The sequence below is a fragment of the Cupressus sempervirens genome, chromosome 10 (assembly GCF_028749045.1).
Source record: "Cupressus sempervirens isolate cs-2001-9-10 chromosome 10, ASM2874904v1, whole genome shotgun sequence".
In the NCBI taxonomy this organism is placed as follows: Eukaryota; Viridiplantae; Streptophyta; class Pinopsida; order Cupressales; family Cupressaceae; genus Cupressus; species Cupressus sempervirens.
This window is the reverse complement of record NC_143127.1, coordinates 189,230,716-189,248,677: the sequence shown is the minus strand read 5'-3', so window position 1 is coordinate 189,248,677 and position 17,962 is coordinate 189,230,716. Positions and strand designations below refer to the sequence as shown.

At 32.9% G+C, this 17,962-nt stretch overlaps 1 protein-coding gene across 1 annotated transcript; it reads left to right on the top strand.

The window, feature by feature from the left end:
- Nucleotides 1–10,557: 10,557 nt before the first annotated feature.
- On the top strand, nt 10,558–16,050 carry LOC149533276 (putative UPF0481 protein At3g02645). The gene is made up of 2 exons (XM_089805436.1): nt 10,558–10,745; nt 14,379–16,050. Exon 2 carries the CDS (start codon nt 14,388–14,390, stop codon nt 15,840–15,842), a length of 1,455 nt encoding a protein of 484 aa, XP_089661562.1. The 5' UTR covers nt 10,558–10,745; nt 14,379–14,387; the 3' UTR covers nt 15,843–16,050.
- The last annotated feature ends 1,912 nt before the right edge of the window (nt 16,051–17,962 follow it).

Here is a 17,962-nt window from a genome sequence, read left to right as displayed (position 1 = left end):
AGTGTTTGAATCTAACTAATCATAAGATCATAGAAAGTGTACATGTGAGAATTGATGAATTTGTAGAAAAGAGTGAAGAGGAAAGCAATAGAGAACCTAAGGATTAAACAATTTTTTTTTATTATGAACTTGATACATTTCCAAATCTATTTGGAAGTTAGGAAGCGTCACCTTTTGAGTTCCCAAAATCTCCAAAAGCAACCAAGTTGTAACCAGTGCAACCAGAGTCACAATATAAAGGACCTGAGTCATATTCAGAAACTACTAAGTTGTTGTCAAAGGAAACTGAGTCTGGTGGACTTGAGTCATAGATAGTGGAACCTAAGTTTGATATAGAAAATCATGAAGAGTTTAATGGAACATGTTGTAAATCAAAAGTAACATGTACTATTTTTTTATGACTTCTTATCATGCTTGTGTATGTAGTATATATTATTATGTTTTACCATGTTTTAAGTATATTCAAACCATTTTCTTTATTATGACATATTTTATTCATGAACATATGACACATTTTGTAAGTATATATGCAAGATGAACAATAATTTTAACTATCTATAGAGCATTATTGGATAAATATCACATCAAATTTATGCATTGAGATTCATACAAATAAAATTGACCAAATAAATTAAAAAATCTATTGATAACATACCTAACAATGTATCATAAATGATCTTAATGTGTTGTTTGGTAATGTAGGACTCATTATTACCTAATAAGACCTATTATGTGGTAGTAAACATATGAATACCTATTAATAGACATAATGACCTATTAGGACTCCTACGTCCGCTTAAGACACACATGTATGGATAATGTACCTAACAATGTATCATAACTTATCTTAATGTGTTGTTTGGTTACAATATAAGACTCATTATCACCTAATAAGACCTATTATGTGGTAGTAAACGTATGAATACCTATCATAACCTATAACAGACATAATGACCTATTAGGACTCCCATGTCCCCTTAAGAAACACGTGTATGGATAATGTACCTAACAATGTATCATAAGTGATATTAATGTGTTGTTTGATAATCTAAGAGTCATTAGCTAATAAGACCTATTATGTGGTAGTAAAAATATGAATACCTATCATAACCTATAATAGGCATAATGACCTATTAGGACTCCTATGTCCCCTTAAGACACAAATGTGTGGATAACGTACCTAACAATGTATCATAAGTGATCTTAATGTATTGTTTGGTTACAATGTAAGACTCATTATCACCTAATAAGACCTATTATGTGCTAGTGAACATATGAATACCTATCATAACCTATAACAGACATAATGACCTATTAGGACTCCCATGTCCCCTTAAGACACACATGTATGGATAACATACATAACAATGTATCATAAGTGATATTAATGTGTTGTATGGTAATGTAAGAGTCATTATTACCTAATAAGACCTATTATGTGGTAGTAAACATATGAATACCTATCATAACCCATAATAGACATAATGACCTATTAGGACTCCTATGTCCCCTTAAGACACACATGTATGGATAACGTACCTAACAATGTATCATAACTGATCTTAATGTGTTGTTTTGTAATGTAAGACTCATTATCACCTAATAATACCTATTATGTGCTAGTAAACATATTAAGACTTATAAAAATGTATAGAAATTATTATGACCTATTAGGACTCCCATGTCCTCCCAAAACACACATGTATGGATAACGTACCTAACAATGTATCATAAGTGATCTTAATGTGTTGTTTGATAATGTAAGATATAATCAATACAATAAATACAATGAGTAATGATCTAACATATAATCAATACAATGAGTAATGATCTTTAAATTATCATGTACAAGTGACTTGTTTTTAATATTACAATCAAAAGTAATTTGAAACTTCAAACAAAAATTAATTTAAACATGCTTGAATGTAAAATTAATGGAACAAAATATGAGGTCATTACTTATATTGACAATTAATTTATAATTTATCAAGCGCATATCTTTAACTTTCAAATAGAAGTTAAATCTCATTTTTGAATTAGTTTGTACAACATATTTCACAATATATGTAAGACAATGTCAATGATATGTTTATAGCTTAGTGAACTCAAAACATAAAATTGGTTCAACACATCTCTTCAAGTGAGGTCCTGTAAAATAAAAATGTAAAACAAAAACACATGTTAATAAACACATAAATTAATATTCAAGGTATCTGAACTATGTAAATATATGTGTAATTTGTATGTACTTACTATGTGAAATTGCACAAGATGTTGATGTTCGATCCACTTTAACATTTAAATTTGCATAAATTGTAATTCAGACCTCAATAAGACGTATATAAGTTCTCTAAATTGGTATTGACAACACAAAAATAAATGTAATTAAATTATATAAGTACACACACACACACACACACACACACACATACATATATATAATACAATAATGAAAAAACTTACACGTGTTTGATTTAAATGTAGTCATCCCACATTACCATCTGCATCCTCTGTCTTTTGCAATGCATCTATGATTGTCTCATGCTAGTCCATTGAAATTATCCATAATACCTTATTGGTAGGTCTCCCTTTGTATCTTTCTAATTTGGAATTTTTCGCCACAACCAAATGAGAATAGTGTAAAATCTTCTTTTTGATTTGGTAGTCTTCAAATGCTAGCAAACCATTTCTTCTTGTTAGGTATCTATGTAGCTAGGTGTTAGCTACAATGACAGATCTGATTGGATACTCAAAACCATCATCGTCTACTTGATGACATGTCAATTTTTTCTTAGGTTCCACACATCTAGCTAGCCAATACTCAGTCTATTCATCATTATCACTAGGTGCAATAACAACATAATCATGTCCTACAATATAAGATAAAGTATAGAAACACTTTAATCACATAAGTGTACATATGCAAATTATATAAATTGAAGAATGAGATCACAAAAAAATCTAATTAAATTGTGCATACTAGGTTCTATGAGGTTTGAAATACAATCCTAGTCTTCTAATGTAAAAGTAACATTCTGGCCTTCATTTACTATATCATCTTCAAAATGCGTGTCAGTAGGTGCTAATGATATTTGTTACCAATCTTCAACCCATTCTGTATTCTCACATTCTTCCCATTCACCTGGAAGACAAAATTGACAAAAACAAGCAAGCTCCCTAGTAATTATTTAGTTGACCCACTAATTGTATCATAGTCATATCTTGAAGGGATATTATTTTCTTCAACTAGGTAGAAGAAACGTTTGATTGTAGAGTTCTAACTTGATCCTGTGTATAAATATTTGTTACACCATTCGACAATCTCATGTGCATTTTTGAATTTAACTTTTTCCTTAAATTTTAATTTCTCTCTACTAAGGGCTCTCTTCACACATGCACCAGCACCATCATGTTCTCCTTTACCATGTCCAGCCTCAAAGAAACTCCACACATGTTGGATGCTAGTTTTTCTATGTGTCCTAATCAACCAATAGAACATTCTAGCATTCTTGAATTGTCCTGTACAATGATCTGACCATATCCAATGTTGTGTCATTTGAATTTGTCTCTCTTTTAAAGTATCATAAAAGACCTTGAAACAATACTGGACAAACTCAGATGAATGGAATTTATTATCACTTAAATAAAAATGGTACTCTCTTAATATTTTTTATCCTCCTCTATACTATCAGATGCATGCTTATAAACTATATGAACATAAATTGTTACTTGCACTAAATTGTAATCTTGTGGTTGTACCTCTTCTTGCAGTGCAAGCGTGTAGTTCTCTAAAAAGTCAACAACTGAAATTATAGTACCTATTGTAATGTATTCTTACATATGCAAAATTTTCCATCAACCCATCTAGAATATTGAGAGTGTTTAGATCACACTCTTAAACTCATCCATAAATGCATGAAAACTAACTTTATCTATAACTAGATCACACCTTCTTCCAATCTTCCCATCCTTCAATGGATATTCAATAGTTTTGAATCTTTTAACCTCAACTAATTGTTGTCCAAAAGTAGTCAAAGCATTTTCATGCAAACATGGATCTAACAAAGAAAGATTGCCGCAAATATCACCTGTATTAGAAAGACATGCATTGAAAAGAAACTACTAATCATTAGGTGGCTTAAAAAACAAACCTTGTATGAAATCTTTTATAGTTTGAGGTGGTACTTTTATACCACATTCTTGCAACATTTCTTTACTATGCATGGTACCACATATAGATCGAAATACATCATAATGGTAGTGATATTGAATACGAATTTTACAACAACATGTGATTCTTTCCTTGTTAATCCTTTCATACCATGGTTTACACTTTTCAAAAGATCTTTGACTAATGGTAATATTTAATACCTTACCATCTACAAATTTTTTAAACAATTCAGTTTGAGTCATGTCCAAAAGGTGTTTAGGATGTGGATCACATATTTTTGACCCAATTTTCAAGTTAAGAATATCTCTTGAATTAGGTGATACTCTTGTATTATCATGCCAAAAAAATTCAATCAAACTTTTGACTTCACTAGTAACTTTCATATCACATCTCGGGAGTCTACGACTAGAAGTCCATAAAATATTTGCTGGATCACATTCAAAGTTAACCCTTCTCTGTACAACTCTTTCTAAAGTCTTATGATTCACATTAAGATATCCACTTATGTTGCTAATACATCTTTTTTCAGATGTTGATTTGTTAACGAAAGTTGTTGTTATTGCTCATCATGTTGCATTCTTATCTTTAGACTGACTTCTCTTTCCAATAACATCAAAGGCACTAGCAACAGTGGATACAACTTGTTTTAAAGACTCATTTTTATTCTTGGATTTTGCATACATTCCCAACCTTCTCATTAATTTTTGCATTTTAGACATTTTAATTAGTTGCAACATTAGCTGACAATGAAAACCAAATTTCTTATTATAAAAAAAAGCCTATATAATCGATTAGCATGTGTCTTAATTTGTCTTCATGAAACCAATCCCTCAAGATTATCTAACACATCATTAGGAATATAAAAATTATGTTTAGACACTTTACTATCATCCTAACATGTTTTTTTAGTAGTTGGTGTTTCTATGTCTACATTCGTGCAATTTTTATGTTCAGACACTTTACTATTTTCACTATTATTTGGGATTTGAATATCATTTTCAAATTTTCTTGGTATTTCTTCTGAGGTAGGAATTTCAATTGGAGTATTTTGTGCATGATTGTTTGACAATTGTTTCTCATTAAGAAAATCTAAGTCATTTAAATCATAACCTGCTTCTAAAAAATCGCCGATTTTATCAGGAGAGAAAATTTGAGGGTTTGAAGACACATCTGTATTTAATGCATGATTAGTATGTGCACCTAATTTTTATTGTATTGGGTTCCCTTCTTTGACCTCTTCATCCATAGTGGTATCCTTAATGTCTTTCTCCTTTGAAACATTGTTCAAGTGTCTAATTCTTTGTCTTCTCTCTCATTGATGTCGTGCTTCATTCTTTTTATTTGCTGTAATCTCCTCATCTATCAAAACTTTTGCTTTCTTCTTTCTTCATTATTTTGATCCCATGTTTGCACCAATTTTAAATTTGAATCAGTAGAATTGTATAAGAGGACAAGAAAATAGAATAAGCATGATAGAATTCATTGTTGTAGATCAAAACTGTTATTCAATCATTTCAATCATTGAAACTTGGTCTGTGGGAAGCTTTTAGGGCCCAACGGGTACATTAGAAAAGGGCACCTAATTCTTTAAAAATTGGGTACCCATTTACAAATCGGGTACCTGATTTTAAAAAGAGTAGGTTACCCAATTTTTAAACAGTCAGGTACAATGGTTGAAAGCAATTGGGCAATGAATTTTTGAATTACAAATCAGGTGCTCGATTCTTGAGACATGAGCAAGTATTTTCTATGGCTTGGGACTTTTGCATGGGGTTTTGCCTTGGGAAAAGGCATGGCATAGGCTTGGTCCCACCGAGCCATGCCTTTATGATCCTTTTCTTTTCTAAGGCATTTAATTGACAATTTCTGGTATTGTCGTAATTCTTTTATAGTCGTTCCCATTGAATTTTTTGATGAGACAAAAAAATATTATAGGTCTTACTGTTCCGATTCCAAAAATGTAAATTTTATAGTGTTATTAGTTTATTTTCTATTTTTCCATTATTTATTAATCAAAACTATTTCCTAAACATTGAAAAGTGACATTCACTAAAACTTTAATAACATTTTGATTTTATAATTTTTCTTAAATTAATTTATATGTCATCAATCTACATACAATTCTTTTGATGTTAAAAAAAAAATTTGATAAAGGTGAGATTTTGATCAAATTATGTGGTCCGTACATGAGAAGTTTTAAAATTTACATGTATAGCCAATTCATGATTAATAATAAAAAAAATATTCTCATCAATCTTAGGTTTATTAGGTAACTCCCTTTAAAAGGATTTGTGAAAATTCATTTATTTGTGTCAAATTGTGGTGTCTGTACACGAGCATGGTATGGTCCTAAAACAAGCATTTTGAAAAAGTAGTTTTTAAATATCCATACCAAAAAAATAATCTATCATATGGGTACACAAATAAATTACATATTCAAAAAATAGATTTCGAACACTAAAAATTTATTTCTAGAGTTTTTTTATATTCAATCTCTAAATACTTCAAATTTTGACATCAATTGAAAAAAATATTCGAAAACAGGAAAAGCACTTCCACTTTTTGGCAAAAAGTGAGACCCAACTTCTTGCATTGACCCCTAAAGTGAGCTTCTACTCATAGAATGCATATTGTTCTAGAGTGAGTCTTTTAGGAGTGATATTGAAAAAAGCCTACAAGGCTTCATTTTGGGCTTCCGAAGGGCCCTATGCTCTTAAAAAAAATCATAGTAGCAAATGAAAACTTGGAGAATGTCAGGAAGCTCACAAAAGGAGTGTTGACCCTCCTAAATGCGTTTGATCCCCACCATTGAATGGCAAGCCCTTAACACATTAAAAAATTCCTTGGAAGCTTGATCTCCAACCTCTAGCCAATGTAGGTGAGCTTTGAGTTAAGCTCCCTTGGAAGTATAATTATCTGCACCCTACTTCTGGTGGTAGAGGTTGGCAAGACAAACCTAGAGATCCATGTCAAATGGATTCATGGCTAGAGATTCAGTGGCCATACAAAGATTTTTTGTAGTGGCCTCATTGGATCTCTTGAAGTAAGTGGCGAACTATCTCCCATAAATATGAAGAAACCTCGTAGTATGGGTGATGGCATCATTCCAGCACTCTGTCCACCTAGAGATGGAATGCTATCTAGGTTCAAAATTCCATGTTTGTAAAATATGAGAGGTAGTGGGTGGATGTAAAAGCATGGAAGTATTAAGGTAAAACTGAGTTTTACAATTATGAGAAGGGGTACAATGCCAACTAATGGAGAAGGAGATCTGGGAAAATGGTTAGAAAGAGTCAGATTAGGGAGTGAAGTGATAGGTAGTAGACTTGTTTGAGAAAAGGAAAAAAAGGATTGAGCAAAAATTATAACGTGGTCTAGCCTTTTAAGAACCCTATCAGATCCCTCTCAAAAGTTGGACCAAGTGTACCAGATGCCATGAGGCTGACAATAGTGAACATTGGGATCAAAAGTACCCAGCTTGTTTTGCATGTAAAACCAAGCTTCTCACTCTCCAACTAACCATCGAAAAGGCAGAAGGCCCACTTTATCAATAGCTAGCTCAACCATATTAAAATCTCCATAGAATATCGATGTGGTAGGCATCAAATAATCAGCTAGAAACCTCCACAAGTGTGAGTGCTCAACCACATCATTAGAGGCATAGACATTGATACTGCCAAAAGAATGATTTTGAAAAGATAACAAAATCCAAACAAATCTCTACATGGGGTCAAAACCATGGGAAATAACAAAAGGAAAAAGAAAAGGGGAGAGGAGAGTAACTACACCACCTTGACTAGCTTCATGCTAACAAGTGAAGCTAATACCATCTAGTCATATAACATGGTAGGCTGGGTTGAGAAGCAACCCAGAGACTTTGACTTCTTGTAGGCACAAAACATCAATATTGCCAAGCCTACACTTAGTATCACAAACAAAATATTTTCTAGGGAGGTCTGTTAGCCCCCACAAATTTCATGAGAGAAAAGTCATTATAAACTAGCTTGCCTATTCTCCTCATCCTCAAAAAAGGAAAAACTATTATGTAAGAAAGTAGAGGATTCAAATGAGGGGTCACCCAAAGAGATGGCTCTTTGTTTATCCCTAGTGATAGAAACTACATTCTAGCCTTTAGGGCTACGAGAGTGATGGAGAGACTAAGAGGAAATCATAAAAGCTCTTTGAGGTGAACAAACCCAAGTAGCTTGGACCTCCGACTATTTTATCCCTTCTGACATAGGGATTGAAATAGGCAGTGACACAAGCATGGGAACCTCAGGTGTCATGGACACAAGAGGAGCCACAATAAAGTTGGGATGACTAGGTTCGTGAGAAACAAGGCTTGGCTTAGCAATGCCCTTGCCTTTCTTGACAACGATCATCCATTCATCTTTGTTAACGGTTGAAGTTGGCTTGGTTTCCCAAACTAGAGAGTGATTACAATTAAGAAGAGGACAATCCGTTATCTTATGGCTAGCAAATTGACACCAAAAGAAAGTATTTAGGAGATTAAGGTAAAGCACCTTTTCAGTAAAGGTGGTAGCACCAATCTAAATTTCCACAGATTCTTTAAGGTCCCTAGAGAGGTCAACCTGAACACAAACCCTTTGCTAATGGTGAGCATTGAAAATTTTGTTTGATTCCACACAAATCACTTTGCACACAGTTTGGGCAATTTCTAGGAGGAAAGACCAGCAAGGGATGGGTAGCCCAAGGAAATCTACCCAAACTAGAACCCTAAGTTTATGGTCATCTAAGCTGCAAAAGTCTCAAGAACATCCCTGAAAAATAAGCAGAGACGAGTGAATTGTCCACAACCCATAGTTGAAAATGCTCTCGGCCTGGGAGGGGTTACCAAAGAGAAACAAAAAAATACCCTTAGTGAGGCTTTGAATCCCCTCAAGGTGAATCCCCTAGGGGGTCCAGGCCTTGGTGACACATTCACGCAACATGCTTTCAGATGGAGTGCAACCCACAAAATACCCAATAAGGGTTTGGGTTTCTAGCCATTGACAAGCAGATTCAAAAGCATAAATATTCAAAACTAGGTTATAAGAGGAATTACCTTGTGAAATACCTTGGGCACAAATTTGCGTGGGCGATTGCTTGGCGGGGCCATTCTCGCATGTAGCAATAACTCCAGCACTAGCAGCAACTACTGGGCCGGAGAGGGCCAAGGCCATTATATTCTAAAGGAAATTCTTGCACTAAATGCATAATGACAAGTAGTGTGGCAAAAAGGGTTCAGACGCAAACCATACAAACCCTAGCATAGTACATTTCACAACCATCAATTTGGCATCCAGATGTAATATATCTTTGTTATCTTGAAAGAAGTCATATTGCAAATTGCAGATTGAAAAATTATAATAGTACTACCATCAGTTGTGAAATTTGTAATTGCTTTCTCCAAGCATTGAGAATATTGATAGCTTGTCTCATGAAATTTGGAAGAAATAAGAATATTCATACCTTGCCTCATAAATGTCTTTTTGACATTTTGTCAACATTTAAATATTATTTATTGTATTATTTTGTTATTCTATTTCATTTTCTTGACTAATTAAGAATTAATTTTTATTACTATAATTTTTTTTAAAGATTTGCTTCAGCTTTCACAAGAACATAAACAAAACAATCGTTAACATTTGAATTTGATTTAAATGGTCCTCTAAAAATTACCAAATAGTTTTAATACACAAATTCTATATGTAGTATAATAGTCAAGATCATGGGCCAACTGTAGGCATGACATCATCTTGAATAACAATGGTACAACATACTACTGAAGGAATTGCCATCGAACAGACATTCAAAACAAACACTCAAATGGACGGACTATGTAAATCGGGTCCTCAATGTGTAAAAAATGAGAATCGAGGTTCAAATAAATGTTTCAGAGGACGGTGTGGAAGCAATCCAAGCTCACTGGAATAAATCTAGATGTTAGATTTTCCGATTGTTAGAGCTCCCTTGGTAAAAGATCAGCGGTCTCTCACCTGTTTTTTTCGAATTCTTTGTAAAACATCCGAAACTCGTGGGAGTGGCGACAAAGGTATCAAGATCATTAAATAGGACATTTTCCAACTCTTATTTTTTTTGAATTCTTTGTAAAACATCCGAAACTCGTGGGAGTGGCGACAAAGGTATCGTGATCATTAAAAAGGACATTTTCCAACTCTTATTAGTATTCATGTGCTGAGCATTATTTTTAATTAGACATACAAGACTCGTGGGAGTGGCGTCAAAATTATGAGCTGCCCTGAATGTGATTTCTGAAAAAGACGCATAATTATTATTATTCAATTGCTTAGCATAATTCTTAATTGGCCGTGCGTAAAACATACAAAACGCGTGGGAGTGGCATATAAAACATCATCGTCACGCTTTAATTATTCAACTGCAAACGTAGAAAATTGTATGGCAGCATTTATAGAAGCTTTGGAAAGCGCAGCTTTTGTAGTTTGAGGAAAACTACGGAGATAAGTTGAGCGATGGAAGCTTACAACTTTTGAGTACGTGTGATTGCCAAGGGTTTAAATTGAAGCTCCATTGTTTACTCTCTCTTAACCAGGTACACGACAATTTCTTTCTCAGTGAATGACTATCAATCTTGTCTGCACTTTTCCTTTTCCTATCACGTCAGCTTTCGAATAAAAATAAGTCAATTTTGACTATTTTAAACTTCTAGTTTTAGAACCAAGCTTTAGTGTATTGATACAGTTCGAAATAAATACCCCTTCATTACAATGATAAGAACATTTTAAAGGACGTTTCAGAATTTTCTTTTGATGCACCTTTTAGACTCATTTTTTCAGTGCCAAAGTATAAATTTAGTTCACTTAATCGGTGAAAACGTTGCTGAGCTCGATAATAATATTTTCGGTTAACTGTTTGGTTGGGAAGTCTGACCGTTTATCCTCGCATTCCCTCTTTTGTGCATGTTTTCCCTCTTGATTTAATTGACTGGCTCAACAAAATATTAGGATACATAGTGAAAATTTTATGTATTGTGGCTATAACCATACTAGAATTTACAAAAGCACCCACTTTTTCATGAATGTAGTGAATTGATTCGTCAATGACGTGACTTTGTTGCGTTTAAGCATTTGGTGTAATTTGGAGATGCATCATGAAAATTTGTGACTGTTATTTTACGTTAAATTGAATAATGAATCATAAACTTTCTCTTTTTATTTTCCTTTTTGTTGGGCGGGCTTCTGGTGCTCTGTTCTGCCTGTTTTTAAAATAATGTCATCTTGCTAGTATTCACAGATTTTATTTTCATCAAACATTGAATTTGATCGTTCGTGCATCATATTGTACACTTTTTATATTTGTTAGATGACTCGTTATGTTTTAAATATTTGTTAGATGATTCATTATATTTTTATATTTTTTTGAGGATCTCAAACATATTGTTAAAAAACTAAAATATTATTCTATAAATTATTTTTGAAATATTTGTAAAGATTTTTACCAAGATGCATATACATCTCCTATTCAACAAATTTTAATGTGTAAAGCTTAAGAGGAGTTTCTTATTAATGTGTAAAGCTTAAGAGGAGTTTCATAAAATAAGAATTATATGATATAGAGGTACATTTGTAGACACTATGTAATAAGGGAGATAATATTAGATTTAATAATTATTATATTGTTTAGTCTTAAAAAATGTGATTATTAGGAAAGAATTTGTACCAATGCGGAAACAATGTATAATTATTGTTTTGTTATTATTTAAATTGAATCTCGATGTTAACAACTCTTAAACTCATAGTTAATAGTTATATTCTTGACTCTCTAGTATTAAGTATGAATCACATTTTTCAAATGAAAAAATATAGATGGTTGAACTCCTATTTATAATATATTAGTATTATATCATTTTCTTTAGGATCATTTATGGAAGTCAAAAGACCATATTTTAGTCATGACAATTGCAGAAGTAGTTGATGAAATCTCCCCCTATTTCAAATTTAGATTGTGTTTAATTACTTTATTATATGTTTTGTGGTGTAGGGGCCCAAGATCCTAAATAAGTTGGTCAAACACCAATTGTTGGTTAGAGTAGGAGGTTAATAAGGGTCCAAGATGACACAAGTCAATAGGTCAATCTCAAGCATCCCTAGAATGCAACTAGGCAAGTTTTATGCATGTTGTAATAAGGCTTGTGGACAAGTCAAAGGTTAGTCAATGCTGTGAGTTGACCAAACATCTTCATTTTCATATTTTTTAGTACTCTTGCATGATTCATCAAGTTTTGGTATGTGTTTGAAGTCATTTATTTGAAAATATTGAAAAGTTGCAAAAATTATTTAAAAAAATTGTCATGCAACTTTTCTTGCAAAATTGGAAGGTCAACAGTCATGTTTTGTCCTAATCAACCAAGTAGGAATGAATTTGTAAGGTCAAGAGGTTTGGCCTATAAAGTGAATATCTTCAACCTAGGAAAGCATTGGAATATGTTGTACAGAATTTGAATTAAATAAAAAAGTGTTTTGGTGTGAAAGAGATGTGCAAATAGCAAGTACAAATCTAATATCTCCTTGTAGTATTATAGTATGTACATGTGTTTATGGTAAAAAAGGTTTTCTTTTGATCCCTTGTTAGAGTACTAACTAGCTTATATTGAATGCAATTAGTTTGTGTTTGGTTTACTTTTATTTAGGTCTGCTAGTTAACTTAGTTTGCAGTTAGGGTTTTAACTGAAATGGCTTCTCCCTCCTAATTCCCACAGTCCAAACCCCTAGTTATTGGTCTATAGAAAGAGAATTTTGACAATATTTGATGCTAAGCATTTGATATGCTTGGCATGCTCATAGTCAAGAAGGAAGATAGATCTTGGGTGCTTGAGATTTGGTGGATGGTAGTGTGGAAGGATGTCCTAAATATTGGTGGAAGCATTTTTTTTATGTGGGTTTCCATTTTAAAGGTCTTCTCAGGCAAACAATGTGACTAAGCCTAGTTAGCCTTAAACTAGGGCTCAAGAGTTAAGGGGTCAGGAGAGTTGATCCATAACCCATCTTATGGGATTAGTTAGGTCTTCATATGTTATTAGAGATTTTGCAACTAGTTGGGTGTGTTCTTTGTAATTTTTTAAAGTTTAGTATTTATTTTGGTTGGACAAGGCTACTAGGAAAGAGCCCCTATTAGACCTCCTAAAGCAACTTACACGTTTGGCTTAGAAAGAAGCCCAAAACCTATCAAAGGGTTATGAAACTTGGTGGAATGATGGAAAAGAGTGTATAGGAGTGTAGTAGAGTTTGAGATCCTAGAGGGTGCAAGGGAGTGAGATGTGGAGAAGATTTGGTTTACTTTTTGAAGGCTTAAGGCTACTTGGAAGACAGAGGTGGAATTGTGAGGTGAAGTTGGTGTGTTGAGAAGACCATTCACCACCACTATAGTCTTGAGTAGGTCCTAAGGAAGGGATTAGGAATTAGTTGAACTTAGAAGAAGTTCAAGGAAGGTTATATTGTATAACCTAGTGTTTTACACCCATTACTTGCATCATTTTGTCTTATTTCTCTCTTAGTTATGATTTATTTAATTTCTTAGTTATTTTTCTTAAATTTTATTAGATCTTACTTAGTAGACTATTACCAATAAATTAAAGTTTTTTCCTTTTTTTCTTTTTATATCATTATTTTTGTATTTAATTTCTAAATGTATATTCAATTCTTCTCTTTCATATAGATGTTATACATAGATTTTAGATTTTACTTTAGAATCTTTAACTCCATGGCCAATATGTTTCAACCTTAGTCCAAATTTATTGCCTTCCATAAGTCATTGTATACAAAATTTATCAACTACAATTTTCTGAGACTCTCTCTTTATATGTTCATATTAGTGTCATAATTTTGAAGAATTAATTCTTATATTCTTAAATCTATTCTTTTAGCATGTTTAAAATTGTGATATTGCATTGTGTAGCTTTTTTGAGTCATATCATTGACCCATATTTCATAAGTAGTGATTCAACACAAATCTATCTCATGTTAACAAAGGTGAAGCAAAGATGTCACTCATCCAACTAGTACTCCAGCTTGACCACACTTAAATTTTAATAACAATATTACATTTGAACTTGGTGTAGAAATTATCTCCTACTTATCAATATTTAAATGTTTTACCTATATAAGTTGTTTCTACGGTTACCCACTCCTTTCTTCCTACTGAAGTTATCCCACTGTTTGATTTCCAGGAACTGATAATGGAAGCTGAAAACAATAAAGAGAGTATTAGTATAATCATCCAAGATGACCAAAAGAAGGAAATCCGGTTGGAAATGAGCGGAGAACATGAATCATGGATTGATCAATTAAAACATGGTCGTGAACCGGCTAGAAAGTACAGGCCTGTAAAAAAGTCCTGTGGTGTATCGATATATCGAGTGCCTGAATCTATAAAGAAAACCAAACCACAAGCTTATGATCCCCTGGTAGTGTTTCTTGGACCTTTTCATCACAAGAGAGACAGGGAGATGACTCTAATGGATGAATATAAGCTCCAGGCGGTAGACAGAGCCTTGGAAAGGATCTCTAATGTGACCAGAGTAGGGCTAGTAGAAGAGGTTAAAAAGCAGGAGGAAAAGATCAGAGATTGCTACGAGGAATTGGCTATTGAATGTGATGGAGATACACTTGCCTGGATAATGACAGTGGATGCATGCTTCATTCTGGAGTTCCTTCGAATGGACTTGCCCGATTCGAGCCTTGTTTTCTGCAGGGAGAGAGGTGACAACGTTAAAAGACGAGAGATCATGATGGACATTTTGAAGATGGAAAACCAGATTCCTATATTTATTCTGAAAAGGATCCTAGAATTGGAGTTGAAAGATCCTGTAGCCTTCTTAGCTGAAAGTCTGAGCGAGTGCGTGGGCAGCTATTTTCAAGGCTTTCCGTTCAAGGGAAGAGAGGTATGTAGTGCTACAAAGAGAAATGATATTATAGAATCAATAAAGAAACACATTAAGGAAGGTGCATTCCATCTGTTGGATTTGTCAAGGCGACTGATTGCCGAAGTCTTGTCAAATCGAGATCACAATGAGGGTGCTCCTCCAACAGAGAAGCGCTGGTGGCATAGAAATGTAGAAGTAGATACGAGCATGATACCTTCAGCTAAAATGTTGCAACAATCTGGAATTAAATTGGAGCGGGAGAAAGAAGGAAGAGTCCATTTTGAGCGTCGATTTCTCCGAAGCAGTAAACTTTACCTCCCTCGAATCAGGATTTATGATAACACAGAAATATTTCTGAGAAATCTCATTGCCCTGGAAGAGTGCCAGAGGAAGAGGAAGAAAGACTTCAAACCTAAGCGAGAAATATCACGCCACGTGCGTATGATGAATCACTTAATTGACTCCAGGGAGGATGTCGGGCTGTTGAAGGAAGCTAAGATCATTAAGAATCTTCTAGGTAGCGATAAGGAAGTAGCTATAATGTTCAATGCCCTGTGCGTCGAGATCACGAACGACAATGATTTAAAAGACATTTTGGAAGATGTGAACAGACATTACAACAGCAAGGTCAAAGTGTGGATGAGCGAGTTCCGGAAAGAGCATTGTTCGAGTCCATGGTATGTTATCTCCTTGGTGGCGGCCGTAATACTTTTACTTCTCACACTTCTACAAACCATCTATACAGTGGAAGGTTATTTTGCATCTTAGAAAGATCCATCTGCGTAGATATATTGCATTTTAGTATCATTGTTTTGATATTAAGAAGCACTTAAATAAGGGAGCTGATCCAAAATTTTAGAGTCTTATGTTATGTTGGTATCTATTTTAACTTGAAAACTACTACTCAAACTTTAGTGAGTAATGTTTAAGCCTTTTGTTTTAGTTTAATTTCAAGAAAAAAAAACTATTAAGTACAGTCTATCACCTTAATTTTATTATAAGGAATTCTATCTATTAAGCATAGTTTATGTTACTTTAATTTTATTAGAAGGAATTCTATTTGAAGAATGTGTATGATTTTATGAAAAAAAACAAGTGTACATCTGATTGTTAAAAAATAAATTATTATTATTTTATCTGTTCTTGTATTATTTTATCTATTAAGCAAGTTTATATTACTTTAATTTTATTAGAAGGAATTCTATTTGAAGAATGTGTATGATTTTATGAAAAAAAAACAAGTGTACATCTGTTCATTAAAAAATAAGTTATTATTATTTTATTTGTTCTTGTATATGTCTGACTTCAGATGTGATGTATTATAATAGCAAATATATGTCACATTTAACATATAATTTTGAAATACAATATTAGAACATATAATATTTTTATTAATGAATATTATACTTATTTAATTTGATGTTTGAAAATTCAAATTTAGAAAATAATTAGATTTATATTTAAAATTTGAGTCATAATAATATTGATAAGAATGATAGTATGGTGTGCATTAAGTTTAATTGAATCTTTATTTGACAACAAAGAAATATTGGTAAATAAGATTGCAAGTTTAGGAGCATTTATGTGCTACTTTAATGATTTAATTTTATTCATATTATTCTCTCTATAATTGAGGCAAGAATGTTCTTGAGATTTAATGCAAGTAAATGTAAGAATACTTGGAATAATCAACAGGCAGGGGTGCAAGGGATAATCCAACTTGTTCATTCTATTTTAGCTCTTTATTCTATATGTGCCGACTTGCATTAACTTATATAGTTAATAATAAACTCAAACTTAAAAATAGTAAGTAGCATATATTGGAATATATAGTCCCTTGATATAACTGAGAGGGGGGTGAATCAATTATCCAACTATTATAATAGTTGTCAACCTTAAACAAACTTAACCATATGAGTAATATAAATTTTAACCACAACAAGATGTTCATACACAATAACATCATATATGTTAACTAGGGAAACCCTTGATCAGAGGGAAACCCCGGTGGGCATGCTACCCACAAGAAAATGTACTAATATAAATATTCCTTATTAGAGGATGGACCCTGGTAGGAGTTTACAGTACATATGAGTCCTTGTTAGGAGACTTTGAATCCTTATTAGGAGATTCTAACCCTCTTAGGAGTTGTACCAACCTTGTTAGAAGTTGTGAAAGTAGCTGGACCCATTGCCCAAATAGCTTCAAGGATAAGACCAATGAACCCACTATCCAAATGATCTTTGTATTATTCCTTGTAGAATAATATAATCGTATTGTACTACTCCTTTCTCTTTCTTTGTCCCATCAACTGGGCCTCTGCTCCTTGTGATCTTGTAACTAGATCACAAATCTCACATCCAATAATCCCTTGGATTGCTTAAACACATTCCTTAAGCACTCTACTCCTTTTTTCCACTTCATACAATGATCATCATACCTTAAAAATAAGGAAACCATCTTTCCTTTATGCAATATCTTCAAAATAATTCCTTGAGTTGGCCTTGAAGCTTTCCCAATTAATTATAATAAGATAATTAATTAATTAAAATTACAATAGCATTGTCAGCTCATAGTCTATACAAAACTTCACATGTATGATACTAGGGCTTGTGCACTTGCTAACATCATCAGTTGACTATTCTCTACCACTATATAACTATGCATCTTCTCATTGCATCTCATATGTAAGATAGAAAACAAACATCAAGAACATAACTAATAGCAAGAAAAAATCCAAAATATTCTAAAATATTTAACTGATGGTGAATGTCGAAACCCTATTTCATAAGGTGTCTTGTTCATACCTTTTTTGATATGTACTTTATTTAGAGTGCACACTATTGTATTGATTGCTTCTATCCAAAATGTCTTAGAAACATCATTCT